Below are 22174 nucleotides of genomic sequence, written 5' to 3'. Positions count from 1 at the left end.
TCTACTCTATGAAAGTAAGTAAACGTTACTTATAATTTTTTCTCTCAGTTACTTCATTAAGTAAACTAATCAATTAAGATTATGATTAATATATTAAATGAAGGATAAAATAGATATTTAAACATGATGTTTAAATTTGAACATTATTTGTTTAGAGACATTTTTTGTAGGACCGAGGGAGTACCAGTTAAAAAAACGCTTATCCAGAAAAATATTTTATTGCATTGCATTATAGTATTGTACATTTAGTTATTTTTATAAAAGCTAGCAATTGAGATTGAACGGAATGTGGCAACTAGGTTGTGTGTCTGCCCGATTTAGACTCCATGATCCAACTTAACTGCTCCCTTGCTAGTAGGTCTACAGTACCAATATGGACCAGCAAGCAGGCTAACAAAACAAAGTAACAAACTACTATGTATTTTCTCAACTATAAAAATAGCTTCACCACATCCCTTCATTCTTCAATCAAACCTTCAAATCCCATTTTCACATCTCACCCAAATATCAACTTCCATGGCTAAGTTCTTCGCTGTCGTCCTCTTGGCCCTCATCGCCATTTCCATGCTTCATGCTACTGTAAGTAGTCTCGATCAATCAATAATTGTTCTTTAATTGGAGTCCTAATCAATAATCAATAAATGTAATATAAACATCGTTACTTATTACATTTTGTCCCTTTTCAAATGAATCAGGTCTCTGCTACTGGAGGACATCACGGTGGATTTGGACCTGGAAGCTTAACAAGTTCTCGTAAGTAGCCAATGGGGCTTTGCCTCATTGGTCACCATGTTAACATGGTGTTCGAGGAGACCAGGGTTCGAGTCTCAGGGGGGGGGGGGGATTTTCGTGAATTAACTTCGTGAGCTAACCACTAACATTGCCTTTCAAAAAAAAAAAAAAAAAAAAAAAAAAAAAAAAAAAAAAACAAGTTCTCGTAAGTATCAAGTTATTTTATTAGATCCAATATTGAGCACAATTTGTTTTTTTCTTTCTTTTTTTGAAAAGCAATTTAGCACAGTCTTTTAGGTCCTATATAAATAAAGAAAATGTGACAAAAAAACATGTAACAGACTACATTAAACAGAGTGCCTATATATTTACCCGTCCAAAAAGTATAAATTGTTAATTTTGTGTACTATACGGTTTAACATTGACTATTGTGTGGAAATAAACAGAGTGCCCCGGGCAATGCATAAGGAGATGCAGTCATACACAATATCACAATGCGTGCATGTTATTCTGCCAAAAATGTTGCGCAAAATGTCTATGTGTGCCCCCGGGTTTTTATGGAAATAAGCAAGTGTGCCCCTGCTACAACAACTGGAAGACCAAGGAAGGTGGCCCTAAATGTCCTTAGATGGTTCAGCGATAATAGTTACTGGGTTAACCAAACGTCAGTTATATTATGGGCTAATTATTGGAGTAAAGTTGTTATATGAATTTATTACTATGTACTATTTCCTTTTTGATCTTCAATACTGTAACAGTGTGAGGTCCATCTGATCAACAGTGAAAATGGACCAATGAATTTTAATGTTCTTTAGTGTGCTGCAATCCATTGGATGTTATTCTTACATCTGAATGTGATTGGGCCCAAAATGTTTCACAAGTGATATTACATACATTTTAAATATATTATATTTTAAAATAAATCTATAGACTATAGATTCAATGTTTCAAATTTGTTTGTTTTTTTAAAAAATAATTCATGGTTGCTATTTTGGTATATGTTGGACAGATGTGTTTCTTGAAGTAGTCTATTTACGAGCCGGATTGAGTGTTGTACTATTTTGGTATGTGTATTTTGATGTTGGGAATAATACGTACATAGCACATGGTGGTAAAATTTCCTAAAATTGAATATGTATGAAAAAGATAAAGAACAAAAATGTTTGAAGAAAAGTGTCCCAAATCGAACATGACTTGCTTTGGATCCATAAAGGGCAAGTAAAATGTAGTATGATCTTGTATTCACAAGCCCAAAGAGTTAGCAACGTCATCATGAGAATTGAAGCCCATTACCATGTTACGAAGTTTGCCAAAATTAAAGACAGACATCGAAAAGGAATTTTAAAATTAGAACTCATACATTTTATAATTTAATAATTTAAAAGTATTAACATAAAACATATAAATATAGACAACAAGGATTAAATGACTAATTCTGCAACCGTACAAGAAGTTATTTGTGTTTCGGGTATGTGTTTTGGACTTTTGGGTAACTAAATCACTCCGTGATATCAAAGCATGGGAACTTTTTCTATAATAGATGTAAATAAATTTATGGAAAATGCTAACGACAACTCTAAAGGTATATGTTGTAAATTTTAATAACCTTCTTTATGAAAATGACTAATAACCGCCAACTCTTAAGACTGTCGTTAGCATTTTCCTAAATTTATTTATTTTTTTCATCAAGAATGATATAATATATATATATATATATATATATATATATATATATATATATATATATATATATATATATTGGTAGGATCAAGAGGGAAGTAACCAATCGGGGGAAGCGGGGGAAGCAAAATTTTTTTTTTTCTTTTCGTTTTTTGAAAAAACTTTGTTCACGAACATTATAGATTGGATGAAAATATGAACATTTAATAAAGACACTCTGTGATAAATGTTTTTATTTTGGCCGAAAACGCTGGAAGAATCTTTAGTGCAGTTTCTCCAATAATCATCCGGTAATCATCATCAATTCATCACCACAGCGATCTCCATTCTTCAATTCAGGCATTCAGCTAACATTTTAATGTATTCATCTATCTAATCTAATATAATTACATTACCATGCTCACCTCAGATTCACATTCATAAGCATCATCCACATCATATATTATATTCCTCAATTTTCATTCGTCAAATTCTTTATTCTATCAATGACGATTTACTTTCTCTAATTTACAGATTTAATAGTTTTGTAATTGAACAATGGACTCATCATCGACTGCGCTATACAAACAGCTTAAGGTATATTATTCAGCTAATTTAATTTAATATACTATACTACTGTTGTACTAAGTTAATATTAATATGACATTTACAATAGACTGTATATACTCCGTAGTATTTAATTCTGATTTTTGAATTCAGAGAGTAATTTTCGTTGGACATTGTTCTTCAGGGTAAATTAGGACTTACAGCAGTATATTACATTACAACTTTCGAACTTATTGAACATTTTTTCGATATATAGGATTATCTCTTTATGTTTATTATCATGGACATTTGTTTTGCAGTGAATACCTTTGTGTTCTGATTGATAACTTATCCTTCTATGTTATTAAACTTGCAACAGGAAGCACAACCGTTCTTTGTGTTAGCCGGTCCCAATGTGATTGAATCCGAGGAACATATTTTACATATGGCTAAACAAATTAAGGCTGTCACTACAAAGTATGTATTCTTATCTGTTTCTAATCGATAAAGCATATGTGTTTATCCGATAGAATACGGATTGTGTGGATGTAATTATAGTAGAGGCATCTGTTCTGTTTTATGCATACACACGTGTTTTTGGTTTGATCATTTTATAATATATTTATTTTTGTTTCTTCTCTTGGACTTTTTATACTACTAGTTACTTGCTTCAAATTCCTCCCGCATATGATGGATATGTTGCTTGCATTATTACAGACTTGGATTGCCATTAGTTTTTAAGTCGAGTTTTGACAAAGCTAACAGAACTTCGTCAAAATCATTTCGAGGGCCAGGACTAGCCGAGGGTTTGAAGGTAATGTGCTGCATTCCACTACTTGATTATTGGCTACAACATAATGGTTTGCAGTTTACTTGTTGTCTCTTAGTCCTTGGAATACTACTATACTACTATTATGATGTTGAGGTTGCTTAACTATATCTCATAATTTGCTTCTTAGTCGGCTGCTGATATTTTTACAAAAGGCTTACACAGAAAATCCAGTGCATTTAAAACTGCATTAGTATATTGCGTTAGAGAATTTTTTTAAATGGCGCTTAACTTTTAACCTTTTCAAAAAGTATACTAATGTATTGTTAAAGCGTATTTAGTTCGTTTTGCTTGTTAATTGCAGATCCTTGAAAAGGTGAAAGTAACTTATGACTTGCCCATTGTGACTGATGTCCATGAATCTAGCCAGGTAATCTTTAATATTTTTGCCTCGTCGAGATGCGACTTTTTACTTGTATTGTATTCACATAATTTAAAATTTTATTATTTCATATAAAGGGAAAGTTGCGTAATAATGGAACCAACTTTAATTCAGCTGTTATTATGGAAAATCGTTGTATTGTACTATTATAATCAACATCATAGGGTCTAATCCGTTGAAATACACTTTTTTTGCTCAAAAAACCAGGGTACTTATTTATGCTTATTTGTATTGGGTGGCAATGTATGTGGCATTTTCATTGAGTACAAGCCAGCCCATAAATAGCTACTTCATAGATTCTATGAAATATATAAATATCAGGCTTTTTATGGTTATATATCAGTTAGCTGACTTTTATATGGGTGTTAAATTTACCAGTGTGAAGCAGTTGGCAGGGTTGCAGATATAATTCAAATTCCTGCCTTTTTGTGCCGACAGGTAAGATTGATCTGACTCAGCTTTTCCAATATGTCCAAGCGCCATCATTACCTAAACATCTCATTTAGTCTACAGTTTATGTTATTATCCCGTTCCTTATGTGTGTAGTTTAATTGCACATTTATATCTTTTGACAAGCTTATTTTTAAAGTGAATATATAACACAATTTATTTAATTGCTGTTCATAGACTGATCTCCTAGTTGCAGCTGCCAAGACTGGGAAAATTGTCAACATTAAAAAAGGCCAGTTTTGTGCTCCATCTGTAAGTTATCATTCATTGACCATTTATCAAACCCTTTGGGTCATGGAAAAGTATCTGATCAGTTGCCTTTGCAGGTCATGACCAACTCTGCGGAAAAAGTTAGATTGGCTGGAAATCAAAACGTTATGGTTTGTGAGAGAGGGACCATGTTTGGATACAGTATGTCTCTGTAACTTTATATTTTCTGTATTTTGGGCCTAACAACGGTTAATAGACAATGCAAGTTAAACTTTACTAATATTATTGTTTAACACGCAGATGATTTAATTGTCGATCCACGCAACTTTGAGTTGATGCGAGAAGCTAATTGTCCCGTTGTAAGTACATTAATATCAATACAACATAATTCTTATTATAACCATAAAAGGTTTTGAGTTTACTTATGTAATGCAGGTAGCAGATATAACACATGCATTACAGCAACCTGCTGGTAAAAAGGTGACCATATTTTATATGCACAAGATGTATTAATCTCATACAGATGTTATTTCTTTCTGATTTTACATTGTGATGTTTTTAACAGCTTGAAGGTGGTGGTGTTGCTAGCGGAGGTTTGCGGGAATTAATTCCCTGCATTGCAAGGACAGCGGTTGCTGTAGGCGTCGATGGACTTTTCATGGAGGTATGAAATAAGTATATGATATATCTGATATTTACAATACCTTTATGTTTCTGTACTTTCATGCTTATAAATGCGTATATGTGGATCCAGGTGCATGATGATCCACTTAACGCTCCAGTTGATGGTCCTACTCAATGGGTAAATTTCATGACCCTTGAATACTTGTGTTTATTTATTTAAATATTCAACATGTTTGACTTGGTGTCTTACTCATGAAAACAGCCTTTACGCCATTTCGAGGAGCTGCTAGAAGAGCTCATAGCAATTGCTGTAAGTTCTTACCTATATTATTGCTTTAAGTAACAAGATGAGTAACCCATCAACCAATAGGAAGTGGGTTCAAGTCTAACTTGGGAAAAAGGTGTAGAGTAGATGGATGGGTGATTTTGTCGTTCAGAAAAATAAAAAATCAACTAGCAAATAGGTAATTCATTTTGAAGTTTTATTTTCATATAAGGGAATGGGTAAAATGGGTAAAAGGTAGAAGGTTTTCCCTATTCGGGCTACCCGGGAGGGCGACTAATCCGACCTCATACTCTGATGTACGCAGCCCAGCAAGATTACTCTCTAGCTGTTTCCAACCCATACCTGGCCACCACTAAATATTCGTCCTAGACAGGATTCGAACCTGAGACCTCTTGCAAGGAACTCAGGGCCCCAACCACTGGAGGTTCATACTTACTCGAGAATCATATTGACTTTTTTTTAATTGTTTCTTATTTCTTAAAGAGGGTTACCAAGGGAAAGCAGCAATACAAAATTGATCTTACTCCATTCCGCGGGTAGACAGGTTTTATGAGACGAAAGGTCCAGTACCTTACACTTTCAATTTGGATGATTATTATTAAATTTTGTAATTTGTTTTTGGCATCTAATTCTCGATAGTTATTAGAAAAAAATAATTGACGTGTTAGTGCCTAGCTCTAAGCACGATATGGATTATATTAGCATGCCTTCCACTTAAACTACATAGCGGTTGTTTGCAGACGCAGAATGCCTGGAGGTGTGAAAGATCACAACAATATTAATCTGTTCATTAATGCCATAAGTATGTAGTTTGAAAAATCGTTATTTCAGATTCATGGTGTATTTAAGTGTTGGTGTCGTGTGATCGATTATAAACGCACACATGAACTACAAGGATATCATTATTCATTATTCATTTCATTGTGGACTATATATGCTGTCCTGTCCTTTCTGTTGTATTCTGAGAATGTCTGCTGTTTGAGATTTAGGCTTGTATTATGTACTTAATTGAGTTAAAGCATGTTGTTTATGTCCATGGCCGGTAATGTACAATAAGGTCTTACGTAATACTGTATTTATTTATGTATTTGATTGAGTTAAAGCACGTGTCTTCCTTTCTTTACCGTCTCTTTTTGTCCACAAATTGATCATCACATGGCTTGACATATTAAGATCTTAAAAAAAAGTATCAAGCTCAAGCCTTCAAACTTCACAAGTGTCTAGTAGCACATCTAGTCTAGTAGTAGTTAGAGATATCACTTTAAAAAGACCTCATGTTTAAGCCTCTAATAAATCTGATAATCTGATATTCATTCACGCTTTTTTTTTTTTTAAATCATTCTGATAGTGTACTTTAACCATTAAGTAATTATGTAGTATATTTGACAGTGTTGTAAAAAACCCGATTACTCGCCGATCAATCTCCGATTAATCATTTTTAAAAGCAATTCGTTCCGATTTTTAAAAATCTGTTTAATCAAACGGTTAACGTCAATTGATGACCTATAATGTATTTTACGTTGTGTACACAGTCGTTTCCTACTGTTCACTAAGGAGTAATATTTTAATTTGTTTTCCCTAAAGTCTTTCGGTTTTTATATCTTTCAAATACTTCTATTCATATTCTAACTGCTAATCTTTTCCATTTTGTACAATTAATTTGTAATTTGATTAAGGACAATTAATTTGAAATATCTTTAAAAAATACTGTATTAGATAATGAAATTGAGACTGGAGGAGTAAAATTGTATACGCACAAGTTTACATGCATATGTTTGATTAATTTTTTATCGATACAATAGTAGAATATGTTAAATTTTATGAACCATATAAAAAATAAATAATTGTAAAACACCCATGTTACAGTAGACACAACAAACAATATCTATTACTATTGTACCAAGACCATTGATTATGTTTTGTACAAAAATGACCGATCATACATGTAGAATGTACGTTACACTATTTTTCGCAAATATTTAATATAATGTATATGTATATGTATTTAAACAAATGCACTTCTATAATATGCAAGGTTGGAGAACTCGGATCTCGGGAAGATCTCGGCATCTCGGGAGATCTCGGACGTTGACTTTATAGTTTTTTAATATATATATATATATATATATATATATATATATATTAAAAAACTATAAAGTCAACGTTATATATATATATATATATATATATATATATATATATATATATATATATATATATATATATATATATATATGGGCAGGATCAATGGGGAAGTAACCAAGCGGGGGGAAGCTAAAATTTGTTTTTCGTTTTTTTTGGAATTTTTTTTCCGGCATCAAGATCACACGAAAATATGAACATTTAGAAAAGACACTTCGTGATGAATTTATTATTTAGGCGGGAAAACGATCGACAAAAATAACATTCAAGATAATATTGTTCGTGAAGAATATGAACGTTTTTCCCCCCCATGTTTTGTGAAGTAAATTTAGCCCGATATAGAGTTTAGGGTTTAGGGTTTGGTGTTTTGGGTTTATGGAGGTGTTTTGGGTTTATTCCATAAACCCAAAACACCAAACCCTAAACCCTAAACCCTAGACCCTAAACCCTAAACTTTAAACCGTTCGTGTTAAAAACTCAATATAAATCCTAAATCTAAAGCCTAAATCTAAACTCTAAACCCTAATATCTAAACCCTATAAACCCTAATATCTAAACCCCAATAGCTAAAACCTCAACATACGCTCGAAAAACACGATAATTGTTATATATTACTTCTTCGAGCGTTTTCCCGCCAAAATAAAAACATTTATCACAAAGTGTCTCTACTAAATGTTCATATTTTCATCCTGTTAAAAAAACTCAATCTAAATCCTAAATCTAAACTCTAAACCCTAAATTTCTAAACCCTAATATCTAAACCCTATAAACCCTAATATCTAAACCCTAATATCTAAACCCCAATAGCTAAAACCTCAACATACGCTCGAAAAACACGATAATTGTTATATATTACTTCTTCGAGCGTTTTCCCGCCAAAATAAAAACATTTATCACAAAGTGTCTCTACTAAATGTTCATATTTTCACCCCATCTATAATGTTCGTGAACAAAGTTTTTTCAAAAAACGAAAAAAAAAAAATTTCTGCTTCCCCCCGCTTCCCCCGATTGGTTATTTCCCTCTTGATCCTATCACTATATATATATATATATATATATATATATATATATATATATATATATATATATATATATATATATATATATATATATATATATATATATATATACACACGCTTTTACGAGATTTTACTAGAAAATTCATGAAATAAACAAGAAAATACTAGAAAAGGATAGATATCGATATTTATACGGGCACATGTTAGCCCAGAAACAACTTTCATATAAAGGGAATTACATCCTTTTCAAACAGTTATTTATATGAAAGTTGGCTGCAGATGTGGGTATCAGGTCTCGCGGTTTTGCGTCAAGAGGCAAATGTCGATACGGACGAATCAATGTAACTTTAGTCAACTAGCACACGTTTTTTTGTCAATTTTATTACTAATAATTAATTAGTTAATAAGTTCTTAAAAGATATATGTGCTTTCAGGTTGTGTATGTGTAAAAATTGGTTGTGTATATATCATCACCCTTTCATTTGATATAACTTTTATCGAATATTATATAACACAAAAGAAAAAGTTATTTAAAGTCAAAATTAAAAAATAAAGACTTTAAAAAGTCAAAACAAAGACTATTAATTTGGAAAAGAGTGAGAGTACTAAGTACCAAAATAGGTCAGTAGACACTTCAGACAACATCTAACTAATTTGACCCGTTTCCTTTTCAGCTTAATTATTTAATTGAGCCGTCACAATAAACTAAAGCAAAAATTGGTGGCCGCCTTAGGTTTAATAACATAACATGAAAGTAGCATGACATACCACATGTCTCCAGGACCCAACAGTTCTTCCTTCGACGAAACATCAAGACATTCATACAGCGAGACCGACTCTAAAAAGCCATCCGTTTGAGATAAATGGCTAAGAAATGTAGGAGTATCATATCGTTTCAACATTTCATTGGGCCAAGTAACATGCACATAAATTTCACGTGATGATGGGATTGATATTACTTCATTCATCACCATCCTGGATTTTGAGGAAAGGTATCCATCTGTTAAATGGAATTCAAAGCTTCCATTTACGATCCCTAAATTATCGTCATAATCGTTTACAGAGGATTCTTCTTGAATACGGAACGGTTCGAGTAACTCGAGAGATTTCATATGTATCTCGAGACCATTGCTACAATTAGAAATTCTGGCAACTAGGGGAATCCCAAAGTTACTCAGATATGGTAGAAACCCTGGTCTGGTTGATCTAAGTGGCATAAATCTACAACCAAATGTAAACAATAAATTAGATGAATACTTCTCCAACCATAGAGTATCTATTTGTTTTAAAATTGTAGTCAAAAACTGCAGATTGATTATACAAGATTTATCTTTCTTACCTGCCAATGATACTCATGATGCAAATTGATACTACTAATAATTACGGCAAGAGAGATAAATGCTTACGCTGGATGACGATGTGTAAAAACGAGTTTGCTTATCCGTTGATCTCTCCCCTATATATAATCAAAATAAGTGAGCCTTATCTTTTTCAAGTATGATGATTTTTTTTTTCTTCTCTATTATGTAAACTTAATTTTATTTTTTTTACCGAATGTCACATTAACTAACATGAATTAACTAATTGCAAGGTTATACTCAGATTTACACATTGTAAAAAAGTTCAATCAAATTACTACTTTAAATCTATTATCCACTACTACATTTTAAGATGTCACAAATTAATTGTACATCCACTTCCTTAAATGAATAAAAATAATGTGAAAAAAAATCTTTTATTTATACATGTAAGTAAAAATAAAAACTAACGCACAATATTGAAAAGTTAAAAAAAAAATAGTATATGTGAATGTGACATAAGTACTTTTTTTTACATCGTACTTTTTCAAAAACTGTAGTTAATTTTCTTTTTCTTAAACTGTACTTTTTTAGTGGACAACAGAGACGGAGTATGAGTAATACAAATTGCAGATTGATTATACAAGATTTATCTTTCTTACCTGCCAATAATACTCATAATGCAAATTGATACTACTAATAATTACAACTAGAGAGATAAATGCTTACACATCCCTTATTTCTCCCATATATATAATCAAAATAAGTGAGACTTATCATTTTCAAGTATGATGATTTTGATTTTTTTTCCCGGTTCTATAAACTTAATTTTTTTTTACCGAATGTCACATTAACTAACATGAAGTAACTAACTGCAAGGCTATACTCGCATTTACACACTGTAAAAAGGTTCAATCAAATTGCTACTTTAAATCTATTATCCACTACTACATTTTAAGATATCACAAATTAATTGTACGTCCACTTCCATAAATAATGTGAAAAAAATCTTTTATTTATTCATGTAAGTAAAAAGAAAAGTAATGGACAATATTGAAAAGTAAAAAAAAAAAAGGTACATGTCAATGTGACATAAATACTTTTTCTTACACCGTATTTTTTCAAAAACCGTAGTTAATTTTCTTTTTCTTAAACTGTACTTTTTCTTATTGGACAACAGAGACGGAGTATGAGTAATACTAATTGCAGATTGATTATACAATATTTATCTTTCTTACTTGCCAATGATACTGATGTCGTGCGAGGTGTATATAAAATAGCTATTAATTTTAGCAGGAAATACTATTAAATACGATACATTTTTACACAAGATATTTATTTATTTATAGAATGGATATACTTAAACCTTGCTACAACACTTATAGGCAGTGTACCTAATCGTACAGTAGTGTAGTTTTTAGTAAGTCCGGTTCGTTCCACAGGGAATCTTTTTAAACAAAGCTTAACGCTATATTAGTTTACTTTTATAAAAATACAAATATATATATATAAGTAATATTATTATTATAAAGGGGGATTTTTACCGTTTAATGACCGGTTTGTCGATTTTAAAACTTTAGTCGCAGTTAAAACCAAATGTAAAATATTAAAAATAAATACAAGACTTAAATTAAAGCGTAAAGTAAATAACGATAATGAAATTGCGAATAATAAAAGTGCGATAAAATAAACTTGCGATAATTAAAAAGTACGATAATTAAAAGTACAATTAAATACAATAACAATAAATAAAAATGCGATAATTAGAAGTGCAATTAAATATAAAATAAAGGAAATTAAATATGAAATAAAAGAATTATGCTTATTTAAACTTCCGTAATCATGATGTTTGACGTGTTGATTTTAGTTTTATGCCCATGGGTTAATTGTCCTTTGTCCTGGATTATTTAATATGTCCGTCTGGTTTTTGTCCATAACAGTCCATCAGTCATAAATATAAAGTGCGAGTATCCTCGTCAAATTATCCTTATACCCGAAGTTAAATATTCCAACTAATTGGGGACTTAAACTGTAACAAGATTTTAATACTTTGTTTAATAATTACACCAGGATGTCGACTGAGTGTAACCCAAGGTTTTAATATTTTGTTATCAATTATACCAAGTGTCCTTGTACATAATTTTACCCCTGTTTTAATTATTCTAGTGGCTATTAATCCATTCTCGTGTCCGGTTAAATGAACGATTATTCGTACATATAAATACCCCGCCCATCGTGTCCGATCGAGTGTATATGGTAATTTATAGGGACGCCCAATTGTAAATCTTTATATTAACATTAACAAACTATCATTTAGTTAAACAAATATAAAGCCCATTAATAGCCCATAGTCTAATTTCCACAAGTGTCGTTCTTTTGTCCAAACCCCAATTATGGTACAAAGCCCAATTACCCAATTTTAATAGTTAGCCCGACATCATGATTACTTCGTTTTAAATAAGCATAATAATAACTTAGCTACGAGACATTAAATTAAAAAAGTTGAACATAACTTACAATGATTAAAAATAGCGTAGCGTTACACGGACAGAATTTCGACTTACACCCTTACAATATTCGCTAACATACCCTTATTATTAGAATTATAATTAAAATTAAAATTAAAATATAAATTATAAATATAAATATTACGTATATAGATAGAGAGATGGATAAATGTTTTTTAAAAATGATCAGAATTCGGTTGGCTTTATAGGGAGTTTCAAACTTTGGGTCTCCGCGACTCGCGGCCCTTTTTGCCTTCAAACTCCGCGAGTCGCGGAGTTTGTAAATACAGCTCACACAATTTTGGAGTCTTTCTTGCCGACGGTTTTTATTTATTTATATAATATATAAATAATTATAAGAATTATTTAAATATTATATTATATTTATGTGCATAGTTTACTTGTAATTTTTAGTCCGTTGCGTCGAGCGTTGAGAGTTGACTCTGGTCCCGGTTCCGGATTTTCGAACGTCCTTGCGTTCAATTTAATATCTTGTACTTTGCGTTTTGAATCTTGTACTCTTGTAATTTCGAGACGTTTCTTATCAATAATTGGAACCTCTTTGATTGTCTTTTGTACTTTTGAGCTTTTTGGTCGTTTGCATCTTCAATTCGTCGAATCTGTATTTTGTCTTCACCTTTTATTATTTAAACGAATATCACTTGTAAATAGAACAATTGCAACTAAAAGTTTGTCTTTCTTGAGGAATAATGCTATGAAATATATGTTCGTTTTTAGCATTATCAAATATTCCCACACTTGAGCGTTGCTTGTCCTCAAGCAATATCGTCTTGAAATACTAGAATCACTTCTTTATTCTTCACACTTTGTACATCAGTGATTTCTATACGGCGGTATAAACAATGGTAATAACGATATGGTTTACAGTCCCACATGACTATAAAAATTTAGATCCATTAAGGAAATTGGATCTTTATGAAAACATTTGATCCTTTGAAAATTAAATCTAGTTTTTACCCTAGATAAGTTTTCCGGAATAACCCTTTACCGGTGTTTGCAAAATATTTTTGTGGGTTTGGTGGGTTTCAGATTTGAAAATTTTAGCTCAAAACTTGTGGTTTTGTGTCACCCACTTGCTAACCTTGTATTTGGAAAGCAACACGTCCAGTTTACTTGTCCCGTATATTACCTTTCGGTAAACTACCGTCCGGTTGTAAAGGAAAGCGTTGAACAAGCAACTGTTAAGGCAATGTCCCCTGACATGCTTTTAATTATGGTCTATAACGTGTCGGACGCAATTACTATCCTTGGTAGGAGCAATAGTAAAGCTCACCCTTATAATTTTTCGGTCTGGCACAAGGTCCTGTCTTTGACCACTATGCAACCACCGTTCTTACGGTTGACACCCGATTTAGTTCAGGTGACCTAATGAATTCTAGGTGAATTCCTAGGATTTCACGTTCAATGGTAATGAACGCATTGAAAATAGGGTTTTCAGAAAACAAATCGGTTTGTAATTTTGATCAAAATATTTTCTCGTTCAAGCTCGAGTTTAGATATCATTGAATTCCATGAGTTTGAATTCTCAATCTTTAAGGTCAATCTCAAGGATTGAGTAATATCAGTCTTAAAAGCTGATTTTTAATCTTTAAGGAGATTATCCTTTCTGGGGATCTGATTCATTAGTCTTATCCAGCTAATTTGCATGGTGCCCCCCCATTTTACGAGATAAATCCTTCTCATGGTTAGGATAAATCTGACCACTTGGCGACCCTGTTTAATGCTGAGGTCCGTGAATTTCCTGCTGATTTTAGTGATGACTTTTCTAGATTTTTCGTCAACCTACAGCTGGTCTGGACGACAACTTCATGACCTAAATCAAGAAGCGCGTGTCTTTTTTCGGAAGACTTTACTTCCTTTTAATGATGGAATTGATTCATCGTGTAGATCCATCTTTCTTACAGTAAATCAGGTAAAACTTTTTAGTTTAGTCCAAAGCAAAAGTATTTTCAGTTATTTGTACAAAAATATGTGATATATGTTTTGAATAACTTGGAGAATTTTTCCACACTTGGCTTTTATTTTCCTTTTTATTGTCCTCTATTCCATTTTAAATGAATTTTAACATTTTGGTTTGTTTCTCAATTTATGTCCTTTCTGAGGTAACAATAATTTCGGTGTTAAAACCTAGTTTTATCGTTCATAAATATGTATAAACATGATTTTGAGTTCATTTAATTGAAAATTTTGAAATTTTTTACTAGAATTGGGTAGTCAGTATATAAGACTAGGGCTGTTCTTTATTATCAGATAGCACTAGATTCTAATACAACTACTACTTTACTAGTATTTCTAATGGTAACCAAGTGTATAAAGTAAAAATTTTAAAAATCCGAAAGAATTTAACCCCTTCCCACACTTAAGATCTTGCAATGCCCTCATTTGCAAGAAATCAGTAACAAATTAAATTATTGAGGGTGATTTGTGTGAAAATGATTAAATTTTACCAAAGTTCCAAATATATTGGCGTTTATTTGCTGAATGATAAATGGTGCACATCATTTGTTCATTCCGTCTTGTTGTTATTTCACATATATTTTGCATCTTGTCGTCAAAATTAGTTGCTTTTGCTGAACTTAATGCCAGTCTTTAAAAATGCGTTGTTTTACCCTGTTGTGTACATAAGATAAACTGCAAACATATACACATATTTTTGAAGTTTGGTATATTACCCCACATTCAAAAATTATTAAAATCTAAGAATAAAAGTTAGAAAATTATAAAAACTATTACAATATTAACATAAGTATTAAACGTATCAATATTACAAATTACAAAATAAATAAAACTAAGTAGACTAGGGATGATATTGATACCAATAGGGGTTCCATGCATAACCATAGGTGCTATAAAATGCTTCGGCAGGGTTATACGTAGGATACGGTGGTTGCATCTCTATAGACCAGGGAGGGAATATGGGTTTTGGTGTAGGAATATAGTTTCTACCTATATGTTGGCAATGAGCTATGATTTGGTTTTGATGAACTTGCCAATCTTCAAATGCTCTCTGTCTAGCATTTTCGTACTCCTGTGAAGCTATAAACCTTTGCATTTCTTGCATTTCATTTCCCCCTCCTACATTACCTTGCTGTTGGTTTCTCTCAACCTGTGGATGTCTACCATGGTATTGTACTGCGGCGTTATTTCGCCTCTTCAAAACTTTCGCACCATGATATACATTTAAACCTATAGTATCGCGGGGTTCTGGTTCTTCGACTAATAATCCCCCCGACTTATATCCACACCGAGATATTCAGCAATCAAAGTAATAAAAATACTACCTCCTATTATGCTATGCGGTCTCATCCCCCTAACCATAGCTGATAAATAATAACCCACACAATAAGGTATACTTACAGCACTTTGTGGGTCTCGAATACACATATGGTAAAATAAATCCTGTTCATTTACCTTTTCCTTGTTCTTACCTCTTTGTGTAATCGAATTAGCTAAAAACCTATGAATCACTCTTAATTCAGCTCTATCTATATCCAAATAAGAGTAATTTCCCCCTTTGAATCGGTGATGGCTTGTCATTTGACTCCATACACCGTGTGTATCAAAATTTTCATCTATCTTTCTACCATTTAGTATCAACCCTCTACAATCGGCAGATGCTAACTCCTCAGGCGTATATATACGTAAAGCCTGAGCCATGTCTAGTAAAGACATGTGGCGCATCGAACCTCCTAACAAAAATCTAATAAAAGATCGATCGGTTAAACTAGCTACCCGATCATTTAATTCTATACTACACAACAATTCTTCACACCATACTTTATATACAGGTCTACGCATGGTGAATAAACGTAGCCAGTCGTTAAAAGTAGAATTACCATACCTCTGTGCAAGTAATTCCCTAATTGGCCCGGACAATTCTACAGCTTTTAATGGTCCCCATTCTATGACCCTAGGTACCTCAACAACTTTAGAATGAAGAGTATGCAAACCCCTTTGGTATTTTGGATAATCTATCTAAAGTCTGTCAAATCTCAGGTTCGGATGCAAATCTTCCAAGTGCATATCAGAAAATGTCATGACTGGATGAGGTATATCTTGCTTGTAGTAGTTATCCACCTCCTGTTGTTCCGCATTCTCAGCAGGAGCATTGCGAGCTTGGGATGAAGATTCACCCCTTTCAGTCTGCAAAACACATCAAACACAATTTTTGTGCATCCAAATACACATTAGTGTCAGCAAAATCATCAATCAAAATAATTACAATGACATGATCAATTTATATCAAACTTAAGCTCATTTTCACATTTTTATCAAATCTACACTTTTTCAAATAAGCATATACGAAAATGTTCGCCAAGTTCATAAGCATTCAACTCAAATAACATGTCAAAATAATCATTACTAGCAATTAAACAAGTTTCAAATGGCATTATCTCTCAAAAATCAAGTTCATGAATTTTTAGACTTGAAAAAGTCCACTTTAATTCTCAAAATCATGTTTAGGCTCAAAGTTTGGATCATTTAACTAACTAAACATGTTACACTACTTAATTTAGCAACAATTCATGACAAAAATTGGCCATAACCTGTTTATATCAAAAAGCCCCAAATTTGCTCAAGAACACAAACCCTAGATTACTCAAAATTTGAAGTTTAAGGCTTCTAATCATGTTAAACAGCATCAATCTAGGTTATACAAGCATAATACATAAACAATTTAAGCCTAATTACACTAAAAAGCATCAAAATCAAATTGGGGAAAAATTGCTCAAGAACACTAATTTTCGGATTAAATGGTGTTTAGGTGTAGAAATTTACCGTTTTTCTTGAGTAATTCCTTGATAGCATCCTTCTCAACATGATTTTAGTAAAAGATTTGATGATTAACGATTAAAAATTGCGATTTTGGGGGTGTATTTTCGTGTTTTTTTGGCAGTTATTTTCGCAGTGTTTTCTTTTTGTGGTGTGTGGTTTGAGACTGATCAGTTCGATCAGCTTTTATTTTTTTTCTGTAATTTGGTCCCTCCGCAACTCGCGGTGTTTTGGGGGTGAGACTCGCGGAGTTTGTTTGTTTGTTTTTTTTTTTTTTTTTTTTTTTTTTTTTTTTTTTATAACATCTTATACTAATTAAAACAATTAAGTAATTAATTTTAAAATTTTGTTTTCCTTGTTATTTAGGACGAGGTCGTTTCGGATCGATGTCCTAGTCCGTCCTTCGACAAAATTTTAAAATTTGTCTTTTTGTAGCGATTGTTTTAAAAGCTAAGATTTTTGGGTTTTTTAAATGTTTTTGGCATACTTTAATTCAATAAGAAAAAAAAATAATGATAATAAAAGTTCTCGTCCCTCCCTCGGGTAAAGCAATTTCGGTTCAACGACCTAGTCTTCAACTTACGACGAATTTTAAAAATCATATTTTTAATTTAATGAGATAAAGTAAATTTTTGTTTTTAAATTCACACAATTTAAATATAAAATTCAAAATTAATATTAAAAGTTCACACCAAACTTACAATTTAAAATGCATAAAATTAAAAATTCATATTTTAAAAATTAAAAATTCACACCAAACTTAATTTAAAAATTCATATTATAAATTCACACCAAACTTATATTAATTTTTCAATTATTTACAATTTTAAATATATTATTTTTACAAAGTTTACAATATTAATTTAAGATTTATATATTAATTTTAAAAACATGGTAAAAATAAAATTAAAAATCTTTTTGGCTTTTTATCCCACTTTAATCAATCAAATATTATCAAAAATATGCGCCCCTCTTTTCGGTAAAGTAATTTCGGTTCCAAGACCTAATTTAACTCATGACGAATTTTTGAAATATTTTGGGTTGATTGATTAAAGATATTTATACCTTAAGAATAAACGTTAAATTTCGTAGTGATGTAATAAATTTTTGAATGATATCAGTAATTTCGGTCGCCAAACCTAATTTTATTCAATACCAATTTAATACTTTATAGCGAACAAATTAGCGTTTATTATCAAAAGGTTAAAAATAAAAAAAATTAAAATAAAAACTGTACAGACTTACCTGTGAAATAGATTTCTTAGTTATATGATCTATCCCATTCATAAGATAGTCGGTTTAATTGATTTTCCATAGCTACATAGGCGTAACCTCGAGCATTCAGTGTCTTTTCTTCTAAACATATGAACGGTCCGTCTCTGCATAAAGTAACAAATTTGGTATTTGAATAGGTTTGATTATTTAAACATTTACCTCCATGTGACCATTTTCCGCATTTGTGACATCTTTCTAGGTGTCGTGCTCTTCTTTTTGCTGCGGATTTTGATTTTCCTTTACCAAATTGTAACTTATTATCTTCGCATCTGGATTCTTTTCTAACTCCGTCCATTCTTTCTCTGATTACTGATACTATTTCACTCGGAAGTGTGTCATTATTATGTTTAGTGATCAAAGCGTGTAGCATTAGACCATGGTTTAGTTCACAGGCAGTCTTCATTTCCTAAAAAAAATAAAAATTCAGAATGGGGGGAGAAGACTAGTTCTTTAGGGTCTGCTAGGTAAAGACCATTCGGGTCCCATTTTCGAGAACTACATGAAAACAGACAATCTAACTCTAACAGAAATACATATTATCCTTTAAAGACTTGATTCTCCCCACACTTAGTTAGCTGTGGTGTCGAAATTGTGATTAACTTCGTTGTCGACTTCCATCGGACTATCTATGTAGTGTTTAACTCTGTGACCATTAACTTTAAATTCAATCCCATTTGAATTTATCAATTCTACTGTTCCGTATGGGAAAACTCTTTTGACTATGAATGGTCCAGACCATCTTGATTTCAATTTTCTAGGAAATAGCTTGAATCGTGAATTGAAAAGAAGAACTCTGTCTCCTTCTTTAAATTCTTTTGAACTTCTGATTCTTTTATCATGCCATTTCTTCATTCTTTCTTTATAGATTAATGAATTATCGTATGCTTCATGTCTTAATTCTTCTAATTCGTTTAGTTGACTTAATCGTAGACGTCCGGCTTCATGTAAATCAAGATTACATGTCTTCAAAGCCCAAAATGCTTTGTGTTCAATTTCTACTGGAAGATGACATGCTTTTCCATAAACAAGTCTAAAAGGTGTGGTTCCAATTGGAGTTTTGTAGGCTGTTCTAAAAGCCCAGAGTGCATCCTCCAATTTAATGGACCATTCCTTCAGATTTGATCCTACGGTTTTCTCTAGAATACGTTTTAAAGCTCGGTTGGTATTTTCAACTTGTTTGTGGATGATATGCGGTGGAGATTTTATGAGTTACTCCATATCTTTTAAGAACTTTCTCAAGTTGATTATTACAGAAATGAGTACCCCGATCACTTATTAAAGCTTTCGGTGTTCCAAACCTTGCAAAAAGACGTTTTAAAAAGTTGACTACAACTCGTGCATCGTTAGTTGGGAGAGCTTGTGCTTCCGCCCATTTAGATACATAATCAATGGCTACGAGTATATATAGATTATTATGAGATTTTGGAAATGGACCCATAAAGTCAATACCCCAAATGTCAAATACTTCACATACTTGGATGACATTTTGTGGCATTTCATCACGTTGACTTATTTTTCCGGCCCTTTGACAAGCATCACAGGATTTGCAAAGAAGGTGTGTGTCTTTGTAAATTGTAGGCCAATAGAATCCAGCATCATAAACTTTTCTTGCTGTTAGTTGAGGCCCATAATGCCCTCCTGTTGGTCCTGTGTGACAATGGTTTAATATTTTACTAGCTTCATCTCCAAATACACATCGGCGTATTATTCCATCGGGACAACTTTTAAACAGATGTGGATCTTCCCAAAAATAGTGTTTTATATCACTGAAGAATTTCTTTCGTTTTTGGTACGATAATCCTTTTTCAAGGAATCCACAAACTAAGTAGTTTGCATAGTCTGCAAACCATGGGATTTCATTATAATCTATCTTCAATAGATATTCATCAGGAAAGTTGTCTTGTATGGCCGATTCATTTAGAACTTCTAATTCGGGATTTTCAAGACGAGAAAGATGATCAGCGGCGAGATTTTCTGCTCCTCTTTTATCTCGGATTTCAATATCAAACTCTTGTAAGAGTAAGATCCAATGGATTAATCTTGGTTTAGCATCTTGTTTCAAAAATAGGTATCTAAGAGCAGAATGGTCGGTATAGAACACCGTTTTTGCTAGAACGAGATATGATCAAAATTTGTCAAAAGCAAAGACAATAGCAAGGAGTTCTTTTTCAGTAGTTGTATAGTTCGTTTGTGCTCCTTGTAACGTCTTACTAGCATAATATATAGGTTGAAATTGTTTTTCAATCCTTTGTCCTAAAACGGCTCCCATTGCAAAATCACTTGCATCGCACATTAGTTCAAATGGTAGATTCCAATTTGGTGTTATCATGATCGGCGCATTAGTGAGTTTTTCTTTAAGAATATTAAAAGATTTGATACACTCATCTGAAAAGATGAATGGAGCATCCTTTTCTAGGAGTTTATTCATAGGAGTGGCAATTTTAGAAAAATCTTTTATGAAACGTCGGTAAAAACCGGCATGCCATAGAAAACTCCTAACTCCTCTAACATTGGTGGGATGTGGAAGTTTAGCAATTACATCTACTTTAGCTCTATCCACTTCAATTCCTTCTTTTGAAATTTTATGACCAAGAACGATGCCTTCTTTAACCATGAAATGGCATTTCTCCCAATTAAGTACTAGATTTGATTGTTCGCATCTAATAAGCATTCGTTCCAGATTAACTAGACATGATTCAAATGTATCACCGAAGACTGAAAAGTCATCCATGAAAACTTCCATGCATTCTTCTATCATGTCGTGAAAAATCGCCATCATATACCTTTGAAAGGTTACTGGGGCGTTGCAAAGTCCAAATGGTATGCGTTTGTAAGCAAAAGTACCATAAGGGAACGTGAATGTGGTTTTCTCTTGATCTTCGGGTGCTATTGGAATTTGAAAATATCCGGAAAATCCATCTAGAAAACAATAGTAACTATTTCCGGCTAATCTTTCCAACATTTGATCAATGAAAGGTAAGGGAAAGTGATCTTTTCTGGTGGTGTCATTTAATTTTCTATAATCAATACATACACGCCATCCTGTTACAGTCCTAGTAGGAATAAGCTCATTTTTCTCATTTGTAATGACAGTCATGCCACCCTTCTTAGGCACGCATTGAACTGGGCTTACCCATGGACTATCAGAGATTGGATAAATTAGACCTGCGTCTAGCAGTTTAATAATCTCTTTCTTAACTACATCTTGCATATTAGGATTTAGTCTTCGTTGGCGTTGCACATATGTTTTATGACCTTCTTCCATAAGGATTTTATGTGTGCAATACGAAGGACTTATTCCTTTAATATCATGAATCTTCCATGCAATGGCTGGTTTATGAGCTTTCAACACAGAAATGAGTTGTGATTTCTCATTTTCAGTAAGAGAAGACGATATTATTACAGGTAATTCAGATTCACC

The 22174-nt window shown here is 32.3% G+C and overlaps 2 protein-coding genes across 4 annotated transcripts; both read left to right on the top strand.

Annotated features, from left to right (window-relative positions):
- The first annotated feature begins 429 nt into the window (after window positions 1–429).
- Window positions 430–1659, top strand: LOC139896363 (gibberellin-regulated protein 6-like). The gene is made up of 3 exons (XM_071878997.1): window positions 430–579; window positions 696–753; window positions 1179–1659. Exons 1-3 carry the CDS (start codon window positions 517–519, stop codon window positions 1358–1360), a joined length of 303 nt encoding a protein of 100 aa, XP_071735098.1. The 5' UTR covers window positions 430–516; the 3' UTR covers window positions 1361–1659.
- A 1007-nt stretch (window positions 1660–2666) lies between these two features.
- Window positions 2667–6756, top strand: LOC139896362 (2-dehydro-3-deoxyphosphooctonate aldolase 1-like). 3 transcript variants are annotated; one of them, XM_071878995.1, is made up of 15 exons: window positions 2667–2772; window positions 2926–2988; window positions 3317–3414; window positions 3655–3751; window positions 4071–4136; window positions 4527–4586; window positions 4776–4850; window positions 4925–5009; window positions 5109–5167; window positions 5244–5288; window positions 5374–5472; window positions 5563–5610; window positions 5695–5742; window positions 6202–6279; window positions 6459–6756. In XM_071878995.1, the coding sequence occupies exons 2-14, from the start codon at window positions 2950–2952 to the stop codon at window positions 6256–6258; spliced, it is 876 nt and encodes a 291-aa protein (XP_071735096.1). In that variant the 5' UTR covers window positions 2667–2772; window positions 2926–2949; the 3' UTR covers window positions 6259–6279; window positions 6459–6756. The 3 variants fall into 3 exon arrangements, with proteins under 3 accessions (XP_071735096.1, XP_071735097.1, XP_071735095.1); XM_071878996.1 differs by lacking the exon at window positions 2667–2772 and having other exon boundaries at window positions 2854–2988; window positions 6202–6262; XM_071878994.1 differs by lacking the exon at window positions 2667–2772 and having other exon boundaries at window positions 2854–2988.
- The last annotated feature ends 15418 nt before the right edge of the window (window positions 6757–22174 follow it).

Source organism: Rutidosis leptorrhynchoides, chromosome 3 (assembly GCF_046630445.1).
Source record: "Rutidosis leptorrhynchoides isolate AG116_Rl617_1_P2 chromosome 3, CSIRO_AGI_Rlap_v1, whole genome shotgun sequence".
NCBI lineage: Eukaryota > Viridiplantae > Streptophyta > Magnoliopsida > Asterales > Asteraceae > Rutidosis > Rutidosis leptorrhynchoides.
The sequence above is the reverse complement of the archived record's forward strand: the minus strand, read 5'-3'. Positions and strand labels throughout refer to the sequence as shown.